The 25,949-nt window shown below is 37.3% G+C and overlaps 1 protein-coding gene across 2 annotated transcripts; it reads right to left on the bottom strand.

Annotated features, from left to right (window-relative positions):
- Positions 1–139: 139 nt before the first annotated feature.
- Positions 140–22,041, bottom strand: LOC107823016 (uncharacterized). 2 transcript variants are annotated; one of them, XM_075228490.1, is made up of 16 exons: positions 21,802–22,036; positions 20,911–21,077; positions 19,414–20,074; positions 19,018–19,330; positions 17,384–17,530; positions 17,140–17,228; positions 16,937–17,029; positions 15,904–16,030; positions 6,916–6,980; positions 6,660–6,834; positions 5,598–5,783; positions 5,471–5,518; positions 4,064–4,213; positions 3,850–3,932; positions 2,948–3,063; positions 140–368 (listed from the first exon to the last, which is right to left on the bottom strand). In XM_075228490.1, the coding sequence occupies exons 3-16, from the start codon at positions 20,004–20,006 to the stop codon at positions 274–276; spliced, it is 2,280 nt and encodes a 759-aa protein (XP_075084591.1). In that variant the 5' UTR covers positions 20,007–20,074; positions 20,911–21,077; positions 21,802–22,036; the 3' UTR covers positions 140–273. The 2 variants fall into 2 exon arrangements, with proteins under 2 accessions (XP_075084591.1, XP_075084590.1); XM_075228489.1 differs by lacking the exon at positions 20,911–21,077 and having other exon boundaries at positions 21,802–22,041.
- Positions 22,042–25,949: the final 3,908 nt, after the last annotated feature.

The following is a 25,949-nucleotide window of genomic DNA, read 5'->3' as shown; positions in this document are numbered from 1 at the left end:
CAAAGTACTCCGCTAATAAATCATACCGCTATATTTTCCACCGTAGACACACAAAAGCTATAACAGCTTTTGGGGGGGGGGGGGGGTGTAAGAGGGGGGGGGGGGAGTGTTGACACAGTCATATCCATACACATTTTAGTTTTTGTGAATTGGATCTGAACTGCATTATCAATCACCCAAATTCAACTACAAGCACCCACATTAGTATAAAGTGAAAGGTTGGAGACTAAATGAATAGCACTAAAATGGATCAAAATTACTGTTGTATTGGTCTTACTTTTGAGCCTTTTCCTCTTCGGTTGTTTCCTCTTCAGCATCTTCTATTTCACTGGCTAACTTCACCAGATCTTGGACGAGGATTTTCCCTTCTGTTACAATATATACCAACTAATAGTTAATACAAAAGAGGGAAAAAATGATATTATTAAGGATATCGATCATAGACAAATAATATAGCGCTCTCTGTCCCAATTTATGATTATTAAGGATATCGATCATAGACAAATAATATAGCGCTCTCTGTCCCAATTTATGTGCAACATCTTCTATTCTGAAACATTTGACATTTCTAAAATAACACAGCAACATTTTTAAACATTTCACTATAAAATTCAAACCAAGCCTTGGCGTGATGCTTACCAGATCTCATTCAACAATCAATCACTTAAATTTGTTCTACTATTACCACTATAATAGGCAAGTCAAATTAACTTTAAATCTCCAGATATAGTTGAAGCTTGGTCATGTATAATTGGAAGTCACAGAACAAAAAAAAATCGTGTTACTCCATCCAAGCCAAGAAACTAAACTTAAAGTTTGAGACTAAGTGGAGAATACCCTTCCTTCAATTGAACTGCTATTTAAAGTCAACTTCTACCTTTAAAATTGATAGAACATCCCGACTCCTGGAACCTCCTTCTCTTGCGGCTTTAATTCATGACCATTTATTGTTCAATATCTTTGATTGGAGGAATCAAATGTGCGGGTTGACTTAAACTTGCGTTGGTCAAAACGGGTCATAAACCTACCAAGCCAACGGTTATTTGGGTTTATATGGGTTGAGTCAAGATGGCTTAATAATGGGTTGAAGCAGAACTTTCTCAACATGACCCAACTTCCCCTCCTTTTTTGTTTTTCTTTTTGAAAAGAGAATGTGAAAGCTAGCAATGATTTTGTGAAATGTTTGAAATGATTTAGTTAACTGATTGAGTGAATCATTCTCCAATCTATTTCCAATTGATGTGCCCGTTTTATTTGTGATCTGTACAATAATAATGTTTATCTTGTTGAAATAAATTTTCAAACGTTCAGTTTTTTAAACATATATTTCCAAACATGTATAGACAACAAGTTGAAGCATATAAAAAGAAATAGACTATAAATTACTAGTGTTACATCAATCTCTTTGTGATGAAAATACTTGCGAATATTTGATTTTTCATAATAAAAGATTCTACCATCGACTCTTTCCATATCAAATTAATATGGGAGGGATTAAGAGAAAAGCTGAAAGATTGGACTGTTTAGTGTTTGCTAAAAAAAATATGTAGACTTGAAGAAAAAACAAGCACTATATAACAGTAAAAGCAGATTACTAATGAAAAGTATTGTATATAACTTATCTGCGAGAAATATTTTTTTAATAACAAAAGAATAAGCACACCAGCCTTTTACAAGTGACTCTTCAGTGGATCATAGGACCAGAGAAAAATATTTCGTTTTTGAGTTGCCAATCCTGTAGAGGATTTGCCTTTGGCGGGAGCCAAAAAGAGAAGCAAATTCAACTTAGTTTTGGAGAAAGGAAGCAAAAGAGAAAGAAGTAAAAGGGTAAAGTTATATAACTTTGGCATACAGCTTGTATACGGAGTTTCTCCTACATTAATAAAATTATGTACATAATCCAAAAAATTACGCCGGGTATGACTTGGATTTTAACCCGTCAGGTTACATTGTTTGAATCGATTACCCAAAATTTCCATGGTCCTTTTTGGGTTCAACCCAGTATGATCCATCAACTATTTTATAAATAACCCAACCCATCCAAGCTCGAACATTGGGCAGGTTACACAATATGGATTGTTCCACCGCAAATCATTATCATAGAGGTTTTATAATAGTCAGAGATCCCAGTTAACCATTACTAACTACTGATGAATAGAGAAGAGAATCTAGAGTTAAATTTACTAACTGCTATTGATGGGCTCTATAATGTGACAACATTGGTTTTTTTTTTTTGGGTGGGGGATAAATCGACACTAGTTAATACTCCTTCTATCCCATTTTATGGGATGCAGTTACTATTTTGAAGAGTCAAAAAACTTGTCCTCTAAATAAAATTTGATTTTGAACTACATGATTATGCACTTCTGTATAGTTTTTACACAAAATTTTCCCTTCCGCAGTATGAATGACCAATGCCACAGCCAACCCAAAAATTAACTAGTTTGACAAACTGAGCAAGCCATACCATCCTTCTTGGACAAAAGGGGGACAATAATTTGACGTCAGATTATAAAGTATAAACATCATTCTTACTTTTCCACTGTAACCTATAATAGTTGCCTGCCATTTTATCATCGTCCTTAAATGCATTCTCAATCTCAAATATAGTTGCATCTAAAAAAAATACTCTGGAAACCCTATTAAACTACACTCACTGCAACAAGTTATCTCTTTTGTTTTTTTCCTTATTATTATTATTACTATTTTTTTCTTTGATAAGTACAGCAACAAGATATCTCTTTTGTTTCATCAAGCAGCAAGCAATCACCAACGTCAAAATGTCAATCCAAATTTTACTGAATTTCTTACGCTAGGTTATCTTTTTTATTCCCCCTAGGTCCACAAAAATACATCAGACATTGGGAGGTACAGTTGTAAAGTTGGAAAAAAAAAACGTTAATGACAGATGGAAACAAAAATTATCAAAGAACTATTCATGTCTAACCTCTGTCCTTGGAAAGGTTGGCTATGAGCTCCTGAATGCCCTCCTTAGCCAATGTATCCTTGAGGTATGCAGCAGCAGATGCCACCTCCTCTGGAGTGACTTTCCCATCATAATCCCTGCCACAGGACGCAAAAGAGTTACCTTCATTCGCCAATTAACTTCCAAGTAGAAACTAAAAGCAGCAGAAAGTAATATAGGAGAAACAATAAACAAGATTTCTCCATGGAGGAAACTTTTTCTTTTTTATATGGTTGATAGTTCAGCTAGAGAAACAAGTAATCCTATTACGAAATACAAAGATTTTAGTTTTAGCCCGATCACAAAGGAGAAGGATACCAATTTCTACATTAACCAAAGATACAGGACGCACAGGTGCATTGACATACACCAAATTAACTCATCTGACATTTGCATCCGATGCTAGGATTTTCTGAAACGAAAGACACTCCATACACTACATTATCTACCAGAACCACTATCAGTGGCTAATGAGAACTCCTCCAACCCTAAGCTTTCCTCATGATACAAAACATGTACATGAAAACAGTAAATTGATAGCTCACAGGTGATAATGCTGAAATTACTTCAAATGAACAAGCTGACAGAACATGTATATATTGGGATATAAAACCTCAATATTCACTTTCAAACTTGTAATTATCTCTTTTACGTTGAGCAGTGGCAGTAGTAGTTCATTAAACTCGGTGAAAAATAGAAACTGTTCAGATTGTTTAGAACTGCCTCTTTTCTTTTTTGATAAGGTAGAACTCTCTCTCTTCTTTTTTTCCTTCTCTTTTTTCTCTTCTTTTTTTGATAAAGTAGAACTGCTGCCTCTTTTTAAATTTCTAGATAGTACCTCTAGCGCAATTTGTAGTCCATATAACTAGCTTCTATATACATACCTATCCAGTAACCGCCAACGATTACCAATCTTGGCATCTACATCATCAATTTCCTTTTCAAGTTTTTGGAGCATTACATCAACCTGTTGAGTGGTAATTACAGGAGGTATGTGAGTTTTCATGAATAATCTTGCAACTACAATGCAAAAAAGAAATCAAGAATTGGTGCAATTTTAAAGCCCTAGCTAAATATTCCTAGGATAATCAGCTTTACCCTGTTAATAAGTGCTGATGAAACTTTATCGTCCACAGTCCGTTCTTTATTGTGGTCAGTGTCTTCCTCCCTAGCAGCTTTATATGCCTTTCGGGCTTCTTCTTCACCTTCAGGGCCCCCTTTATCCACCATGCTATTGTACAACTCTATCTGCAATTATCAAAACAAAAATAGCTTCAACGTTGAATTTGTAGTGTTTCCATTGTATTAGCATACATATGCACTATGCTGTCAAAAGAATTTATAGTCACAAAAACAACTAGGAATATGATTGCAAGAGGACAAGGTGACTGAAAGCAGTCAAGGAATAAGTGTCACATCTGAAAGTTCTAAAGTTTCCCAACCATCCTCCATCCTCCTTCCTCCTTACGGTAGTACCACATTTGTCTTTATATAATAGAAATTTTATTAAATACTGCAGTAGACCTAAAAGAACAGCAAAGCAAGCAGGTTGGGTACCCGAGCACATATCCAATTAGATTCTACTGTCCAAAACCTGCCTAGTGTGCTCTTTTAAGGTTTGTAATCTATCACATTGATGATTGAACATGCCCCAGTTAGAAGCCTAGAAAAGATAGCTACCCATAAACAAGGTGCAATGAGTAATTGAAAGAAGGAAAACCAATAAAGACATAAAATAACATGGCTGATGCTGGAAGATCAAAATAACAAAACGCAATAATTTTAGAGTGCACCATCTCCAGATATCGCTGCATAATACTTTAAAAGGTACTACTAATTAAGCCTCACATAATGCCGATGACTAAAAGGTGTTATTACCAGAGCTCTTTAGAAAATGCCCAGTATAATCTTAAGATCGTTAATGGAAAACATATAACAGGTACGAGCTATTGAAACAAGCATAGATAACAAACTATGGTGGTATCAGATATCCGAGGGACAATTCAAGTCACATTGATGAACATTCCAGAAATTTCATCAGAATCACTAAGCTATTGGAAATCAGGAGAAACTCATACGACTCCCATTACAACCACAGCCACAAATAAGCTAATTGCGATTAAAGTTCTCAAAAGGAAATTGATACAAAGTTCAATTTTTAGCAATCTTGAACTAATAGACAATGCAAGTTCTCAAAAGGAAATTGATACAAAGTTCAATTTTTAGCAATCTTGAACTAATAGACAATGCAACCCCTTCAAACCGGAAAGAGAAGTAATGGAAGGTCATTCATATTATTTAAATAATGATAAACAAAATAATCTGACTTCAAAAAGCAGGTTCTCCAGTTTAGTTTCTTTAAACAAAACAACAAACAGAAAACAAAGAACTGAATTAACTAGAACTAGCATGAAATCTAGAAAGACAGTTCGCTTTTGCTTAAATTCCTTATCAGGCATGTTACAATATTTCAAAACGGTAATAGCTCAAGCAATGATATATTACCTCTTTCTTGACAAGTCTCAAAAACTCATGACGCTCCAGGCTTACAGACTGAAAGAATAAGCAACAAAGCAGGACATGATTAGCAAAGATCCAATTTACCAAAGAAAAACTCCATACTAATACTTACCGAAGCCGATGCTAAAACAGCCAATGCACGACTAAGCTCACAAAGCTGCTCTTGTTGATCCAAAGTTTTGGTTTTCTTTAGTTCTTCTGCTTCTTTAGCTGTTGCAAGAGTCATCTCTTCCAAAGCTACATCCTTCTGCTTTTCTTTCATCTTAGCCTGCTCTTCTTCTTCTTCCTCTTCCTCTTCCTAAAAGAAATGACTTTAGAATTAGTAGTCTACACAGTAATTTTTGATAAGGTAAATAATTTCATTAATAACGGGAAAATCACACGTATACAAGCAGTATACTGAAAGGTAGAGAATTACAGCATAATATGATTCTCTATGAACGCCATGCAATCTTCTATACGCACTGTAACTCCATGGGTGTGCCATAAAGAGACTAGGAATGAGAGGCTATTCCTCAAATGTACATAGTTCTTTCATTCCACAAAGATACTTATACTACAAACGCTACGAAATCAGAGGTAAGTTTTAAAATGGTCAACAGTTATCTTCAATCAACATCACATAATTATAACATTTGAAAGCTGACACTGTAATATGTACATTTAAAATTTTGCACCCAAAAAAGCAAAAAATATGCTTGAAGAAAGAATTGGACATGAATTGGGCCAAGGAGGATTAGCAAGTGTATAAGGCAAGTGAAAAAGAGGATTTTGTATTATCCTCTCGGTCGCAAGTCTATCTTAAGTTTCCAATAACATAATTGTAAATAACAGTGATGTCAAACATTGAGCCAACTGCTTAGCTTCTCTCTTAACAAAACGGAAATGAAAAGGTTAAACTGAGAATATTTATTAGGAAAATCCTATGTAATTTTTTTGTGGCGTGTAGCACTATAGAACTGTCTTATCAGAAAAATGTACATTTTCTCTAACTCACTAACCAAGGACACTCAGTTTGGAGTAAAGTAATAAAAACTGAAAATTTGTCTTTCAAATCTTGCTAATAAATTCTGGAAACAACAGTATTCTAAACTTGAACAATATGAATTCTTCCCAATAGTTTAAATTTATAATGAGGTTTCATGTCCCGTAAAATTCAAAAACAAGATTTTACCTTGATGAGCTCTTCTTCCATTTCTAAGAACTCAAGCTTTCTCTTCCTTTCAGCAAGAGAATCTTCAGATGGCATTGATGTAACTTGAACAGTGTCCACCACTTCATCTGGCAGTGATGAAAGTGTAGCTTGAACAGCTTCCTCTGGTTTTACTTTGCCTGATACTGTGAAGGCTCTGACGAGAATAAAATAACATGGTAACATGCTCAGTTGATAGTCTAAATCACAAGATCCTGAAAACAGGGAATGGAATTACCTAGAAAGGATTAACAAAGAAGATGGTACTGAATGGTTGAGCGATAAGTCCAGCCAATCTCGCAACTGCAAAGATATTAGCATCCAAGAATCAAAGATAAGTCTTTTGCACTTTCATACTGAAGCCAATATATTGAAATACACAAGCAGGATTTGAGTTTGTTGCACCGGAGAATGAGAAGTAGTAAGTGCAGTGCGTTGTGCTTCAACTGATGTGTAAACACATTACAATAAATACCAGCCAGTCTTTGCCATTGTTTTCATTTTTTTCAACTACTTCACATCTAGTTGCATGTTAATGATATTTAGACTGCTGTAAATATTCCTTCTAGAAAATACAAAAGAGTGAAACAGAAGCAAGCCCACATATTATTCTTCTCGGCTCAGATTATTTGTTCCGTCATATACTCCATTCGAAGGCAACTGATCCTTGCATATAACGAACACCATCAGGTGTCCCATATTTTTGATGTACTTAACACATTTTCTTACACTGTCCAGTAGCTTCGAGGCTGCTCCTGAGATGGTTTGGAATACTTTGGGTGATGCCAGGCATTGTGCAAAGAGTTAATGTTCAGCTGGAATTATGGTAGAAGAAAGAGAAGACACGGGGCGTGGAAAGTTGCTCCACTAACATTTACGGCAGTCGTCTGAGAGAGAAATAAGAGAGCTTTGGAGGGTGTAGAGACGAATTTTGTACAATTGAGGAGTATTCTCTTATTCCTCTTTCTTTTGGTGCGCCCATGACGTTCCTTTATGTATAGAAGATTGAGTGATGTTAGTCCTTTACGAAACATTGATTACCTGAAAATGTTAAAATGACTTTTTTTCTCTCTGACTTGGGAAATGTGCCCTCTCATTATTCACTCTGATTTTTTCTCCGGTGAATACTTTTCTCCGACGGAATTATTTCTATTATGGGGGCAAAAGCTTTCTTTATTTCAGGGGACAAATATTTCGAAGTCATTAATATTGGGGATGATCTTTCTCGGTGGTTCTCTTTCACTGAGAGAGGCAGGCGGTTTACTAGCAAATGGAGCGGGTGATCTACACAGAAGATGGGGGAGAACACAACAACAATATATTTACAGGGTCTATCAAAACTACAACATTCATGGCAGATTTGTAAGAATTGAGGTATGGCAAGGGGGGTGAAAGAAGGCGGTGATCATTCCAAAGATTGATTACAACAAGGGTTGGGACGCAATAGCAGAGAAGATTCTGCGCTTCCGGGAGAAAACAAAAAAAATATTCCCAATCAGACCTCCAGCTCCAATGTTAAGATCATATCACGAAGCAGCAAGAATAGGAAGTTGGCCGGATGCCCCATTGAGTTCAAGCTCTAACACAGTGACAATGGCTTATACACACCCACTTTCTAGGAGCTTAGTTGGGGTTTTCAATGACCCCTTCCATCACAGTCCTAATACAGAAACCATTCAAAAATGGTTCACTACAAGATGGAAAATCACAGCAGGGATCAGAGTTACCCCAATAGATCACAATCGCTTCTTATTTGAATCCCCTTCTAGACAAGAGGCGATAAGAATCAAAGCTGGGGACTGGTTTTGGAAAGGCAGACATCTGTCGCTAATGCGGTGGTCGCCGATCATCGGCACAGAAGGTACGAGCCGCAAGTCGGAGAATCGATGGATTAAAGCTTTTGGGATACCTCTGCACGCTTGGTCACCGGAGACTTCAAATTTGTATGTGACTAGTGTGGAGGTTACATCGATGCAAATGAAGACACCAAAAACATAGCTCACTTCTTCTGGGCCAGAATTTGCATCAAGAACTCAGATGGGAATATTCCGGCGAACTTGAACCTCAAAGTGGGGGACTTAGGCTTTGATATCCAGATTCTGCAGGAGGACCGGGCACCTCCAAGACCCATTGGTCATAACCTCGTACCAAATACAGCAGCGAAGCAGTTGGTGGAAACCTCGAACAATGTGCCTCTCTATGAGTTCGCATCCATCCGTCTATCAATAGGGGATCACGCGAAGGAGAGAAATTTTATTTCAAAAAACCAGGTCATTCTAAATGGGGGAAACTGACCCGTCAAAGCTACTACTAAAGGTAGGTCAAACAAAGGGAATTTAAATATACGCATCAATTCTGGCTATTATTCAACAGGCCCAAAGCACAGGGTAAACCACAAAAGGCCCAAATCAAATCTGCTTTGGAGAGCAGTCGGGCCAATTAATGACCCATGCATTTTTAAGCCGTCTCCTTCACAGGCATCTTCCGACTACGATCCCCTCTCTCTCGAAATTCAAGCCTCCAAACTCATGGCAACCAACACCACAGGGGAAACTTCACACACTCAATTCGATGCCGATGATGAAGCTGAGCCTTTGATTCATTTTAATCCTCCTCCTCTACTGCCACAATTATTATCTGCAAATTCACCAAAGGTTAGTGAGCCAGAATCAGAATTCTCTTCGCAGTCACTCAATGACTTTCTCCCTTTGACTTGGCATGAGAGAGGAGATCTTTGCATGCAAGTGGTGGACACACCAACGGTATATGAGGCATCAAGGTGGACAAAGATGGCAATGTTAAAAGCTTGTAAAGCTTTTGGGGTTAATGCTGCAGGCTTTGAACATGAAATTATATGCATTATTTTAAGAATGGAAGAGAGAAGAAGAACTCAATTGCAGCAACATGCACAAACTGAGATGGAGTCTAGGAAAGGAAAGTCCAAAAGGGGAACAACTCAAAAAATTGGAGTGGGGTTTACAGGAGGGTAGTGGCAAGAAGGTTAGGGGCAGGTCTCAAAAAACTCACTCTAGATGAAGATAAAAAAATTTAAGTTGGAATGTACAGGGTTTAAACAAAAGGAATAAGAGAAGTACGCTAAAATCTCTCATTAACAAGTGGGGGCTGGACATTCTCTGTTTACAGGAGACTAAAATTGAAAACTGGAGCACTTCATTGATATGGGAAATATAGGGAAGCAGATGAGTGTCATGGATTGATCTTCCTGCATGTGACACCAAAGGGGGGATTCTGATTATGTGGGACAGGAGATTCTGACACTATGTTGATTCCCAATCTGGAACATTCACATTATCTTGCAGATTCGAGAGCTTAGCAAAAGGCTTCAACTGGGTGTTCACAGGAGTCTATGGACCTCACACAAACCCAGAAAGAACTAAAATGTGGTATGAACTAGCATCAATCAGAGGGCTTTGGTCTGATCAATGGGTAATTGGTGGCGATTTCAACATATGTAGGTTTGAAAGTGAAAGACTTAACTGCACAAGGAGGTCCAAAGCAATGAAGGGCTTCTCTGACACAATTCTAGACTTAAGCCTGATTGATATATCATTACAAGGAGCAGAATACACTTGGTCAAGAGGGGAGGATCACCTTCAGGCTTCAAGAATTGACAGATTCCTGATTTCTACTGAATGGAGTGACACCTTCAAAGTTGTAAAGCAGACTGTAATGCCTAGAGTTATTTTTGACCATAAACCAATCATGCTGGGTAGTGGAGACTGGAAAACTCACCATCTTATTTCAAATTTGAGAATATGTGGCTTCAAACTGAAGGTTTCTTGGACTTAGTAAAAGGTTGGTGGCAGTCCTACACAATTAGAGGCTCTCCTGACTTCATACTATCTCAGAAATTAAGGAGCCTCAAGCAGGACATTACAAAATGGAACAGGGAGATTTATGGCAAGATCGAAACTAAAAGAGACAGAGCTCTTGAAGAACTGGGAATGCTGGAGCAAATAGCAGAACAGAGGGAAATTAAAAGCTTTCAACCTGCGACTAGAACTCCAATAGATTGCAATTGCAAAGGAAACATCATGGAGACAAAAATCTAGGTGTTTATGACTGAAGGAGGGAAACAAGAGCACCAAGCATTTTCAAAGAATGGCAAACTCTAAGAGAAGAAACAATCATATTGACAAACTCAAAGTGGGTGAAGCCATAATTGAAGACAAGATACGCATCAATGAAGAAATTTTGGATTATTATCAGAAACTATACCATGTGTTGGAACCTTGGAGACGTACAACTAACTTTGGAGGGTTGTCTTCTTTAACCACTAAGGAGAGTGAAGGTTTAGAAGCACCATTTGATGAATTAGAGGTTCTGGCAGCTCTGAAAGCATGTGCCCCTGATAAAGCATCAGGTCCTGACGGGTATACTATGGCTTTCTTTCAAAAGTGTTGGGATGTCATCAAGGCAGATATTTTGAATACTCTTATTTACTATCATCAGCACAGTCATATGGTAAAATCTTGCAATGCCACATTCATTACACTTATACCTAAGAAGAAAGGAGCAATAGAGTAAAGGGATTTCAGACCTATTAGTCTAATAGGCAGATTGTACAAGATAACTGCTAAAATTATGGCTGAAAGACTAAAGATGATTGGCAAACTTGTTTCAGGTCAACAAAGTGCTTTCTTGAAAGATAGAGTAACACCAATGAAGTTTTGGATTGAAAACTCAAAAGTGGAGAAGCTGGGATATTGTGCAAGTTGGATATTGAAAAGGCTTTTGACCAATTAAATTGGTCATTCCTCATCAACATTCTGAAGGAGATGGGATTTGGAGACAGGTGGCTAAGATGGATTTTTTACAACATATCCACAGTTAAATACTCGGTGCTGGTTAACAGAAGTCCTGTAGGTTTCTTCTCCCTCGAAAAAGGCCTAAGGCAGGGGAGTTTCCTCTTTATACTAGCAATGGAAGGACTCACTCAAATGCTGGAGAAAGCCAAAGTAGTGCAATGGATACAAGGATTCCAAGTAGGAAGGAACCCTGACAATGCAGTCACTATTACCCATTTGTTGTATGCTGATGACACCCTAATATTCTGTAGGGCTGAGAGTTCTCAAGTGTCATATCTAAACCTCACTCTACTGATTTTTGAGTCTCTTTCTGGTTTGCACATTAACATGCTGAAGAACATCATTTATCCTGTCAATGAAGTCCCTAATCTAGAGGAGTTGGCAGACTTACTATGTTGCAAAATAGGCTCTCTACCTACCACCTATCTAGGGCTGCCCCTAGGAGCTAAATTTAAGTCAGTAGGTATTTTGGGTGGCATCATTGAGAAAATGGAAAAGAGGTTAGCAACATGGCAAATGCAATATCTTTCATTGGGCGGCAGACTCACACTGATCAACAGTGTTCTTGATAGTATTCCAACGTACTGTATACCATTATACCCCATGTCAAGCTCAATTCTGAAGCAGATGGATAAATTGAGAAGAAGATTTCTATGGGATGGAAACAGCACAACTCAAAAGTTCTCACTGGTGAAATGGTCCAAAGTCACTCAGCCAAAAATCCAAGCGGGTTTTTGGGTATCAAGAATTTGAAGAATACCAGCAAAAGCATGTTAATGAAATGGCTTTGGAGGTATGGGCAACAAGAGGCAGGTTATTGGAAGACAATTATAGATGCTAAATTTGGTGATCAAGGCCACATGGGGTTGGAGTTTGGAAACACATCAGCAGTCACAAGAACGAATTTTTCCAGAACACATCCTTCAGAGTTGGCAATGGTCAACATATCAAATTCTGGAAAGACAAATGGATTGGCAGCACAACCCTACAGGAATCCTACCCAGGGTTATATCAACTTGCATGTAACAAGGATGCTTTTATTGCCCAATACAGAGAAAACAACAGCTGGAACCCCACATTCATAAGGGATCTTCAAGATTGGGAAATCAATTACCTACTCACTCTCCTTGCAGCCTTGGAAGACTAGAACTTTAGTCCACATCTACCTCACAGAATCATGTAGGGAACCTCTAAAGAAGGGAGGTACACAGTCAAAGCTGGTTACTATCCTCTGTGCTCTCAAAATGGCATCTTGGAGGATTGACCATGGAAGCATGTGTGGAAGATTAGACTACCTCTGAAAGTCTAATGCTTTTCTTGGATAGCACTTAATAGAGCATGCTTAACACAAGACAACCTCAACAAAACAGGTATAACCTTAGTGAACAGATGTTATTTGTGCCACCAAAGTTAAGAGGATGTCCGCCACCTATTTCTACACTGCCCTCTCACAGCTGATCTCTGGAACTTCTTCCTTTCTATTAGGTTTACATTGGGCTATGCCTCAGAACATTAAGGAAGCATTTATTAGTTGGCATTTTTGGAGAGTTGATAAAACCATCAAAAGGATCTGGAGGATGATCCCAGCCGTAATCTTTTGCAGTGTTTGGACTGAAAGGAATAGCAGATGCTTTGATGGGATCTCAACTCCACCTTACACTCTTAACGCCAGATGCTTAGTTAGATTGTTTCGCTGGCATTTTCATTCTCCCGTAAACAATGTTGATAATTTTTTAGATTCTGTTACCTCCTTAATTCTAACATAGACATAGTTCTGGAGCTAATTTTTTGGCTGCCTTGTATTCTGCATCTTCTGGATGCCTTTTATTAATGATGATTACTTACTTAATCAAAAAAAAAAGATTGAGTGATGTTAGTAGAAAACCATACATTTTTGTAGGTCTTCTACTTTTTGGTATATTTCTAGTATAAAGGTTCTTTTTTGCCCAAACATCAATAAAAATTATTACTTTATCCAGTGTTTTGAATAGCGTGAGACGACAAATAGCGATAAGGGCCCGCTTCACTGAGGCGAGAGGCGAGAAGTGAAGCGCTCGCCTTTTTGATGTGAAGCGACAATTTATATAAAAAAAAATAAAATATTAAATTTGCATATATATATATATATATAGCAATAATATATTAATAAATATATCAATTAAAAACTCAGGTTTGAAAAAGCTCGCTGCCTCTGCCTGTGAAGGAATTGAAAAACAGAGCCAAAAAAAAAAAAAAAAAAGGAAGGAAGGAAGGAAGGAAGAATGAAAGAAAGAAAGAAAGAAAAAGAAGAGAAGAAGAAGAAAAAGGAATAAAGAAAGAGAGGAGAAAGAAGAAAGAAGAAGAAAGAAATAAAAGGGCAGAAACTCGAAGAAGAAGAAGAAGAAGGAGAAGAAAGAAGAAAAGAGATGAAGAGAAGCATACCTGATAAAGAAGCTTGAAGAAGAAAAAAGAATCGCTGATGTGACTGGGACTTGAAGGAGAAAGAAGAAGAAATCGATGAAGCCCTAAATTTTTTCTTTTAATCGCTGGTCTGCCGCCTTTTTCTTTTCTTTTTTTTCAAAAAACGACGCTACAGGACGCCTCTCGCTACACAGGCAGAGGCGCTCGCCTTTTTGAAATCGCCACGCAACAGAGGCAAATAGCGCTGGAGGCTCGCATAGCATCGCCTCACGCTATTAGCGTTGAGGCGAGCGTTATTTACAACACTGACTTTATCAAAGTAAATCTTTGAGTCTAACTCAATCCCAAAAGCTAGCTCACGAGGGGAGAATTGCCCTAAACTTCCCTCAACCAATTTGGGACTCTAACCCACTCTTACGCCCCCACACGTCCAGACCCAACAACTGGAGCGTGAACAATATAATATGGGGTCCAACATCATATAAACAAAGAATTGGGATGAGCCTGGCTCTATACCATAATAAGAAAATGGACCTTGGGCTTAACACAATCCCAAAAGCTAGCTCAAGATGTGAGGATCGCCCAAGACCATATAAGGAGGCCATGACACATTCCCTCAACCAGTGCGGGACTTTAACCCACTTTAACATCCCGCATTGGTTGAGGGAATAGGTTGTGTCTCCTTATATGGTCTTGAGTTAGGCACAAGGGACATATTTTCACAATAAAAAAGAACTGTAGCAGAAATACCAACCTGGTTAACATTTCTAAAAAAACTTAGATCCCATAATATAAATTATGTGAACCTATTGATGCAAAATCCAGTCGCTATTACAGGCAGCTGGAAGGAAGGAGAACATTGTAACCAAAGCTAGCTGCAAAACTAAGGCTGGTAAAAGATTCAGCGGAATACTAAGTACTGCATATCCAGCCAGCAAATAGCAGCAATTGGCTAGATACACAAAGAGCAGGGAGACGGGATCCTATAGGGCATGAATATCAGAACGATCTACAAGATTGGGAGATGAAGGAGCTGAATTGCTTGGACTACTATATAAGCAAAAGTATCGTCTTCAAATAGAGAAAGAAACAAGTGGATTTGGGAAGGGCACAAAGATGGAGTCTTAAGAGAGAAGAAAGATTTCCCCCACTGGACAATATGGTCAAAAGGACCAAGAAAAGTGCCCTTTGCTTTGATAGCTGCATGGGATCCATTCTTACAGCAGAGAACTAGACTAAAAGAAAGATAATATGTATCAGTTGGTGTTTCATGCGTATCAGACAGTGGAGGAGGAGGTCAACCATTCGTTGTGTCACTGTCAAACTGCACAGAGGATATGGAGTTCAGAGTGGAACATATTTGGAATTCAGTGAATGATGCTAGGACAGCTAAAGACATGCTATTGTGTCTAGTGCCTACTAGGTGGAAGCTCAAGAGCAGAAGAAGAATTGGGTGAAACATTTTGTTTTTCTGTGAAGTTCTGGAGCACATGTCGTACTCTAGTCAGTATTGATGACAAGAGGATCTTTGTTGAGAACCAGGTTTTGACATAGGTTTCTTTACTTTTTGTATACATCTTGTAATGAGGTTTTACTTGCCCAACATTTCAATAAAGTATTTACCTATATCAAAAAGAAAATTAGGGATAGAGTCGTATAGACCACTCAAAATAACGCACAATTCTCTGGATAAATACTTTTCAACTGAAAATTTCCAAAGCCAAAGAGGACTCCAAAAGCGATAGAGAGCATATCGGGTTTCCCATTAAGTTGTTTCAAATGACTATATTGACTACAAAATCTAACTACTATGACTATATCCAGAAGTTTCTGCAGGATACACCAGACTAACAAAAATATAGAACCAAAAGATGCAGAAATAAAGTGTAAACCATTGAGAACAAGATAAGGCGTAAAGACAACAAATTTTGAGACAAAAATAGTTAATTTGCTCGAGTCAACAATTTAAACAAGACTAACAAACGATCAAAGCATACCTGCTGCCGCATTTCTTCTACTGAAAGTAATCCAAGTAAACCTCGTTCTCGACAGGCTTGACGGAGCTCATCCTCCGAAAGGGACTCTACGCCCTCTGCTTTAATCATCTTGTCATCATTCTTGATCCTGCCAAAAGCAGCAAAGTTTTGCTAAATGAAGGAAAAAATTTGCTTCTACAACACATGCATCACAAAAGCATTCACTCATCTCCAAAATGAAGATGTAACCACCAAGATCTAGAGGAAATCTACCACGAACAAAGAAACAGAAAGATAGGCTTTTATTGTGAGAGGATACAAATTGCCTGCACATCACAGGTCTTGCATGCTCTCAATAGATTTGTCCCGACTGTTCTCACTATGGCCTCCATTTTCTAGACTTCTGTCAGTCGTTATACCTTTTTTACTGATTCCCTGTTACCAACCAACCCAGCAATTCCCCAAGAAAAAGTCAAACAAACAGGACCACCTGATTATCTAGTTTGGCACGAGGTTGTTGTAGCTGGAAATGATAGGGGCTATAATCTCTGAACAGAACTTTTAAACATATCAAAAGCTACCTTATGTGATATGACCATAGGAATGAAAATCAGTTCTTAAACAAACCAATCATAATAATGAAGACCAGTTTATTTTAAAGAGAAAAAAGGCACAACCGAAGGAGGAAAAGAGAAATTAACCATTTAGGCTCGAGTTATTCAAAATTTGGAAGGAAAATAGAGCTCAACTGATTAAATATTTGTGGAAGGAAAAAAAACATAATTTGGATAGAAAAGGATATATAAACTATTAGACACAAGTCAACTCAAAATGAAGAACCATAATAGTGAAAACCAGTTAATTCTAAAGAACAATTTTAGGAAGAAAACATAGATGAACTATTTAGGGTCGACTTATTCAAAATTAAAAAGGATAATAGAGATCAGCGGACTAAATATTTGTTGAAGAAGGAAAAAAGAGCATAATTGGAGAGAAAAGGATATATAAACTATTAGACACAAGTTAACTCAAAATGAAAAATAACGAGACTTACTTTTGAAGCCTCTTTCGAAGCATGAATCGCAAATATGCATCAGTTCCAAAGGGGTTGATACCCATATATTTGCACATATTCACCAACCTCGGTCTGCATTTGACGAATATCAATTGCACTTCAATATTTTAACCATCAGCAATATATGCAAGAAATTTTCATTTAGTCAGAATTAGACCAAGAAAGTGTAATTAGGCAGAAACCTGCTGATATTATCCAAAGTGAGCTCATCATTAAACAGCTTGGCAAATCCTAAAATTTCTTCATTAGATACACTAGCACCCCTTCTGACCTAATCAATTGTCATATAAACATCTACAGTAGTTAGATAGAGAAAGGAGGGGGGAAGAGCAAATAAAAGCTTTGGCTTAATAATTCAAGATTTGGCAAATGAAGAAAATACAAATGAAAGGAAACCCAAAAAAGAAGTGACAAATAAATATTTACCTTATTCATAAATTCATCAAGATCCTCTGCTGTATTCTTTAGTTCTCCGCTTCGTGAGTTTTTAACTTCCTTTGCCATCTCTTTAACTGTTTCTTGTAGAAACTTCGCATATTCAATCCTAGCATTCAGCTTCCTTTTCAGAGCCTCCTGAATTTGAGCAATTGAAACACTATAAGGATGTGCATACTCAGAGTTTAATGGAAATAAAAAGCCTACAAAATCACATCTGACCAACCAGAGACACCAATTGTTAGTAGACACTAAACAACTTCCAATACTCATTTTTTAACTTCAACGTGGCACATTTTTTTTTCAACTTCAACCAAATATTGTCCAACCACCTATTAACTGGGTCGTCCCTGTTACACACTTCCATGAGCAGACATAAGTATATGCAAGCCTATCAAACAGAAGCTAACTAAATAGAAGTTGCAATCATGGCATCGTAGTGGATGTTCCTCAGCTTTCAAGGAAATGCTCATATTCTTCCTTGCGAGGCGAATAATACAACAGGGCAACAATTACCAGGCCCACCAATGTGTATTGCTGGTGCTTCCACTAGGAGGATAAACTTAGGATATTTGCATAAGGTTATAAAATCTTGTGAATAGAACTGAATGTTCTTCTTTTTTTCTTTTTCTTTTTTTTTTTTTTTGGGGGGGGGGGAGGGGGAAGGGCAGTAACTTAAATTAATTGACTTGTGAAGTCAAGACAATCTCTACAACAGTCGAAAGATAATATCATAATTGAAACAGAATTTAGTCTTTTCCAAGCACTTCCTTGGAGAAAAAGAGATCAGACCCTAAAGGTATAACAAAGAGCATATATGACAGTCTAATGTATAATACAACCTGCAGCGGATTTGACTATATCAAGCACGGAAGGATCCATATTAAAGTGCTAGAATAACCAAATGAAAAGCTTTGCCCCCTACCCCAATCCACTGATATGTTGAAGAGCCAAACAGGATATAATGCTTTCTCCTCACGGTTTTACCACAAAGCTTTTTCTTCCACTACTATATCCAAGGACTCATATTACCTTGAGAACTAACTTACCTCCAGGAGATTTGGATTATAAAAAGCTTATTAACTCTTATAATTGAATTTGCCAAGGATAGCAATCTTGACAAACAGCACATGCTAACTCATGAAGTAAAGTATTCCATGCCTTTCAATCCTTAAGCTGCCACAGAGACCAAGAGCTCAGACATCATGGAGCATCTACACTACTTAAAAGGGGGAAGCAAGGGGTAGCTGGGTAAAAGTTTTTTTTTTTTAAGCGTATCATTGCCCCCAAGATATCCTTCAAATTAAGTGACTAAAGGAGCTTATCATTAAAAGGAAACGCTAATCATGTCCTCAGATGACTAATCAAAGGGAAAGTCAGGCCATAACAGAGGGTATTTTTCTCTGAAGGGAATAGGAAAGAAAGCAAATCATTAGTTTCCTGTTTCAAAGAAAAAATTATTTCATAGTTTACTATCTTGATTGAAATTTTATTTTGCTTATAATTTTGCAAACACGTGGAATTTGTCACAAAATTTGGCGTCAGAGATAGAGAAAGAGAATGAGCAGCAATCAAGTTTTAGCACAAAAGAAACTAGCCGCTGGAACAATTGGCACAAATCTTGCCTCTTCTTTCATCTTATCTTGGAAGGTTGATGGCAGCATGTTGGGAAACACTGCCAGGAATACTGGCAACAAGAACTCCATAAATGGAACAATAATAAACACTGCAACAGGAACCAGCCTAAAAATATCAGCTGTTGTCCGTGTTAGTTGTTGCCTTTCCCTCCGGGAAAGACTCTTCCCATTGGCTGTCTTCAACAAGAGCCTTGAACATATCCTAACATCAGCCCAAAGCAGTTTGGTGCCCAACCAATAGTGTTGCATTGTTGACTTAAATTCATCCTTCCAATGTCGCATCTTTTTTGCCCAATCTTCCCTGGAATAAGTGGAAAAAGTGACTTAATACATAGGTATAGAACATTATCTATCTGTTATATAGGAATAAAATACATTTTCAACCTGCTCATTGAAGCAACAGCTCTCAAAGCAGGACCAATCCCTAATAGCATAGCCCAAATTTTCCTAAGTATAGGTTGAATACCAATCTGTGAATCTTGCAGCTGTTTTGCTTTTGCTTTGGCTTTGGCCATAGTTAAATCTTCAACTGCTTCATCACATTCTTCTGGTGAAGCTTCTTTCTTCTGTCTAACAGTTGGTTCTTCATCCTTATCATTTCCTTTACCGAAATCAGGTTGACCTGCTGCAGCTGTCGAATATCGTTGTTGGTCTGTTATCCACCTGGTCCCCAACGGAGAAAGAGGCCCATATCTTCCTACTCTCAGACCCAAGGCTGGAATTTCAGATGAGTTGGATAGGACACGTTTTCCCCATACTTTTAGTAACTCATTTTCGGTTAATGGATTTGAATTTCTTTCCTTTTTGTTATCTGCATTTTGAGGTTGATGAGTTACTGTAGAGCACCAGTCCCAAGAATTAGAAGCCTTAGATGAACCACAGTTCTCATAGCTCAAAAAACCTCTAATGAAAGTATGAGGTCTCACAGTAGAATCAAAGAGGTTCCTCTTCCTTCTCAATATTGCTCTTGAAGCCATTAGCAAAAAGTTCTTCTTTGCATACAGCTAATGTAACATATTTCAGAAATTCCTCGCCTAAAGCCAGCCTGTTTAATAGAACAGATTATTGTACTAAAAAAACCATAATTCACTAAACATATGGGATTATATTAACATTTTACTTAACAGATTTTTTTTTGGAACAACTAATTAAAAAGCAAGTGAATTAGTTCAATTTTATTATCTTCTTTCCTCATTACAACCACCTCCTCAAAGGGCAGCCCAGTGCACTAAGCTCCCGCTATACGTGGGTCCGGGGAAGGACCGGACCACAAGGGTCTATTGTATGCAGCCTTACCCTGCATTTCTGCAAGAAGTTGTTTCCAGCCAAAAAAAAGGTTTCATAGTTAATGGAATTGAATGCGGAGTCAGTGTCAATATACACCAATTTGCTACAGTTATTAGTAACTGTCATGTATCTGTATTGCAAAGTCATGCGGCCATTCAATTCACCCCAAAACTTCACTTTCTCTTCCCAATTTCAACTTTCAGTTGTAAAATCTTTACATAACTGAATGCAAAACAATAAAACTGGAGCAGACACATGAATGCTCTAACTTCAAATGATAAAGAACAATTACATTCATTTTTTATGTGGATAAATGACAATGAGTGCATTCTGTTGCAATAAACTCTTTGCCTCCCACAAAAAGAAAGTCAATCCAAGCAGCAAACTAAAATGCCTAATCCCCTACTGCTCGTTGAATCACATATCCACAATCTTCCTTCCCTTTTTTTTTCTTTTTTGATGACATAGGTGTTCGGGCCAGCTTGCGTTACCCCTCAACTATTCCACCATATTCCCGCTACCTCTTATGAGTCCCACACCCACAAGTACTATGTAACTCTGCTTACCAAGATTGGGTAGATGAGAAGAAATTACCTACAGTATTTTTTGTCTCCACCGAGATTTGACCCTGAGACCTCATGGTTCTTCTCACACTTCACTGACCACTAGGCCACCCCCTTGGGTATCCACTCGTTCTTCTTCCGCAGCTCCAAAGACCTTCCCAATGCTTATAATACTCATCCAATCTACAAAAAATAGTACTAGCAAAACATTTCCATTACCATCCTTCCTCATTATCCCCAAAATAAAGTATCTACAACTACCTCATTACACAATTTTCCACAAAATCACACCTGACGTAGCCACTTGTCCATCATGCATAAATGTATGCATATTGACACTCTTCCTTCTTCCACAGGTCTAAATAACTTCACGATGTCTATAGTACACATCCCAATCCAGAGACAGATAACAGGTGTTTGTTAGTTACAGGTTCGTCTGAACCCAGGAGATTTGGCTCAAACTCCGTATATTATTCACTACATAAGTACAAATAATTAAATTTGAACCAGTAAATCAAATGAGTTGGGGTAGATTTATGGCAGCATCCGGAAGGTGAAACCTTAAAGTTCATATACTAAGTTCATATACTGATCCGCCTCTGTCCCAATCTACAAATTCCATTATCATAGTCCTTCCTCATTATCCTCAAAATTCAGTTTCTACAACCAGCTCGTTACACAGTTTTCCACAAAATCAAACCTAACGTATCTATTAGCTCATCATCCACAAATATACGCTCAAACAAGCAAACAAAAACCTCATAAAAATCAAATTCATTTTGCATTGCTTCAAGCTACGTAAATACAATAAATTGCTCAATGTATGCATTCCAAAATGATAACAAACTGTGAAAAATGAAAGCTGAAATTAAAATATAAATCAACCGAAAATATAAAATGAAGCAATTGAATTAGCTCTGACCTGAGACTGGTGATCGACAAATTCGTGTTCGAACGTTCTAGAAGAAATAAACAAAATCCGCAGTCACGTGTGAATGATTTTTCAGCAAATAGGAGTAGTTTAGTATATCAAATCGAACACGTCTTTCAGTAATAGAAATTTATATAGAGAATTCGGAGAGAGTCCAGTCTTCGCGCAAATCAATTTATAGTGCACTGGAGTAGGGAGCAAGTATATTCCCGAGAATAGAGTGCATAGCCACTAAAAGAGACTGGGTCGTGCTTTTTAACCTTGGCTAAATGTAATGGACCGTTCTGGGAATGTGTTGGATTAACTTGAAATGGATTGGGCTTGGGGAAGTGCACAAATAATTAGAGATGTCTTTACTTTTTAGTCACTGTTTTAAATGTATTTACTCTTTAGCCAGTGCTTAATAAATTTTTACCCGTTCGGACAAAAATACCTCTGTGCTAGACATGGATGCTGTGTAAATATTAAAGACATAGTGTCCTTAACTTCATGAGTGTTGTGTAAATATTAAGGACAAAGTGTCATGTATTTGCACCTTCTGCTGTTAAGTTTTAGGACATTATGTCATTAACTTCATATGTGCAGTGTAAATGTTAAGGACGTGGTGTCCATGGGTGATGTATAAATATTAAGGACATAGTGTCTTTAACTTCATGGGTGTAATATAAATATTAAGGGCAAAGTGTCATGTGTTTGCACCTTCTGCTATTTAAACTTTAGGACATCATGTCTTTAACTTCATATGTGCAGTGTAAATGTTAAGAACGTGGTGTCCTTAACTTCATGTGTGCAATGTAAATGTTAATGACATAATATCCTTAACTTGTATTGGCAACTTCTATTGTTAACTTTTAGGACATCATGTCATTAACTTCATATGTGCAGCGTAAATGTTAAGGACATAGTGTCCTTAACTTCATGTGTGCAATGTAAATGTTAAGGACATAATGTCCTTAACTTGTATTTGCACCTTCTGTTGTTAAATTTTAGGACATCATGTCCTTAACTTCATATGTGCAGTATAAATGTTAAGGACATGGTGTGCTTAACTTCATGTGTGCATTATAAATGTTAAGGATATAGTGTCCTTAACTTTATGAGTATTGTGTAAATATTAAGGACATGGTATCCTTAACTTCATGAGTGATGTGTAAAATATCAAGGACATGGTGTTCTCAACTTCATGAGTGATGTGTAAAATATTAAGACATGGTTTGTCCTTAATATTTACACAACACTCGTGAAATTAAGGACACCATGTCCTTAATATTTACACATCACTCATGAAGAAAGGATAAAAATAATTTTTTGTATAAATTTTTATAAAGTATTAGTTATTTTGTTCAACATTAAAAATACTAAAAAAAGTGGCTATACCACGCCATTTCTTGGATTTTAAGCTTGTGTAGCTTAAAGAGGGTGAATGAGAAATGGAGGAAAAAATAAAATATTTGAGTTTCCCTCCTTGGCAAAGGGACATTGTCCCATATTGGAGGAAGAAAAGGCTTTTGATGGGTATATATATATAATTTCTCTTCTTCTAGCTCTTAAAGAGTTAAGAAGAAGGCAAGCCTCGCGCCCTTAAAGAGCTAAGAAGAAGGCAAGCCTCGCGCCGTCGTCATCGTCGCTCGCTCGGCTCAGCTTTGGATTTGGATTTGGATTTGGTCAAAGATCGATTGATTGATTAATCTTTTTGGACAAAATTCCTTCCAATTATTTAATTAATTAATTAAATAATTAACGAAAAATTCAATCCGGAATAACCCGTTTTCAATCAGGACCGTTTTCTTTTCCCGGATTATTTTAAATCTATTTTTCCGCAATATTTCAAACAACCTGTTCCAACAGCCATGGCTTTTTCTGAAAGTTTGCAAACCTTTTCAGAAACAATGCCAGCAACTCTATAAATATACTTTGAATCCCACAATCTTTTCTTACAAAATTTTCTGATCTTCTTCTTCTTCTTCTGCATAAAAATTTCAGTGTGTTTTACAACCTTCGAGTGACTCGTTGTTCACCAGCGTTTTTGGTACCAACACTCTGGTGAGTTAAATCATTCTATCCTGGGAGGATATATTCCAGCACCTCGGGTACTTGAGGGGAATAATTTCCTTAAGGACACACTGTGTATTCAGTGGGCTCGATTTATTCCTATACTATTTTTCCAGAATTTATTTCGTTAAACAAGTATTACTAACTTTCTGTTTTGTTTATATATTTCAGAAAGTTTAATGGCTTAATTGTTTATTACAGCAATACAGATTTATAACAATCTTAAGGAAATTATTTTATTATATTATGTATTTTGTTTGTGGAGATTAAAAACTGTGTGGTTTTCTACTCCTTCTGAATTTTACTATCCTGATTTAAAGATATAAAAACTTCATTAGAGTATTGAAATTCAAAAAACGATTTGAAGAACATAAAAACTTCATCGTTTTCTGTGAAACAGTATAAAAAAACTTCGGTTTTATTTATTATACATATTGTTTGTTGTTAATAATAGTATTGTTTATTGTTCTGATTTTGCCATTAATTGAAATCTTCTGTTGTTTACAGTGAGAAATGGCAATTGATTACGGGAATTCTTCTGCGACTGTTGCGGCAACGACAATAGCTTCGTCAAGCCGGACTGCTGTTCTACCGGCAGAGAAATCGGAGAAATTTTCCGGAGCCAACTTCAAAGGATGGTAGCAAAGGGTGTTCTTCTAGCTTACCACACTTGGTATGCAGAAATTCACTAGTGAAGAACCTCCAATGCCTGCTGCGGACATGTCGGACAATGAAAAATTCATGATTGTTTAGGCGTGGAAGCAGGCAGATTTTCTTTGCAAAGGCTATATATTAAGCGCTTTAGAGGATGACTTGTACAATGTGTACAGTGCGATGAATACTTCGAAAGAATTATGGAACGCACTTGAGAAGAAGTACAAGACTGAAGATGCATGCTTGAAAAAGTTCGTGGTTGCCAAGTTTCTAGACTGTAAAATGATAGACAGCAAAACTGTTGGAACCCAAGTTCAGGAGTTTCAACTTATTTTTCATGACCTTATTGCTGAAGGTATGGTCATGAATGAAGCATTTCAAGTGGCTGCAATGATTGAAAAATTGCCTCCTTCGTGGAGAGATTTCAAGAACTATCTTAATCACAAGCGCAAAGAAATGAAGTTGGAAGATCTTGTGATTCGTCTCAAGATTGAGGAAGACAACAAAACAGTCGAGAAGAAGTCTCGTGGAAATTCAACGATCATGGGAGCTAATATCGTTGAGGAGACTGCTCCAAAAAGTAAGAAGAGAAAGAGGTCTTTTGGACAGACAAAGGAGCAGAACAAAAAGAAATTCAAGGACAGCTGCTACAATTGTGAAAAAAACGATCACAAAGCCCCTGATTGTCATTTTCCGAAAAAGTACAAGAAGTAGGGACATGCCAACATAGTGGAGAAGAATGATGACATTGATGATCTGTGTGCAATGCTTTCAGAATGCAACCTAGTTGGAAATCCGAAGGAGTGGTGGATTGACTCTAGAGCCACTCCACATGTTTGTGCTGTCAAGGAAGCATCTGCGACTTACTCCACTGCTGGTCTCGAAGAAGAGCTTTCCATGGGAAATACTGCAACATCCAAGATTGAAGGTTATGGGAAGATATTCCTGAAGATGACTTCCGGCAAGGTGTTAACGCTCAACAACATTCTTCATGTTCCTACTATTAGGAAGAATTTAGTTTCTACTTCTTTACTTGTTAAGAATGGATTCAAATGTATATTTGTTTCTGATAAAGTTGTTGTAAGCAAGAATGAAATGTATGTTGAAAGGGGCTACCTCACATAGGGCCTCTTCAAACTAAATATAATGGTTGTTGACAGTATGAATAAAATTTCAGCTTCTTCTTATTTATCGGAGTCAAATGATTTATGACATATTCGTTTAGGACATGTCAATTACAAAACCTTGCGGAAGTTAATTAATTTAGAAGTATTGCCCAAATTCAAGTGTAATAAATCAAAATGTCAAATATGTGTTGAGTCTAAGTTTGTAAAACATCCTTATAAGTCTATTGAAAGGAATTCAAATCCTTTAGACTTAATTCATACTGATATTTGTGATATGAAGTCGACACCATCTCGAGGTGAGAAAAA

The sequence above is a fragment of the Nicotiana tabacum genome, chromosome 13 (assembly GCF_000715075.1).
Source record: "Nicotiana tabacum cultivar K326 chromosome 13, ASM71507v2, whole genome shotgun sequence".
Lineage (NCBI taxonomy): Eukaryota > Viridiplantae > Streptophyta > Magnoliopsida > Solanales > Solanaceae > Nicotiana > Nicotiana tabacum.
Note: the sequence above shows the minus strand (reverse complement) of the source record. Positions and strands in the feature narration are given on the sequence as shown.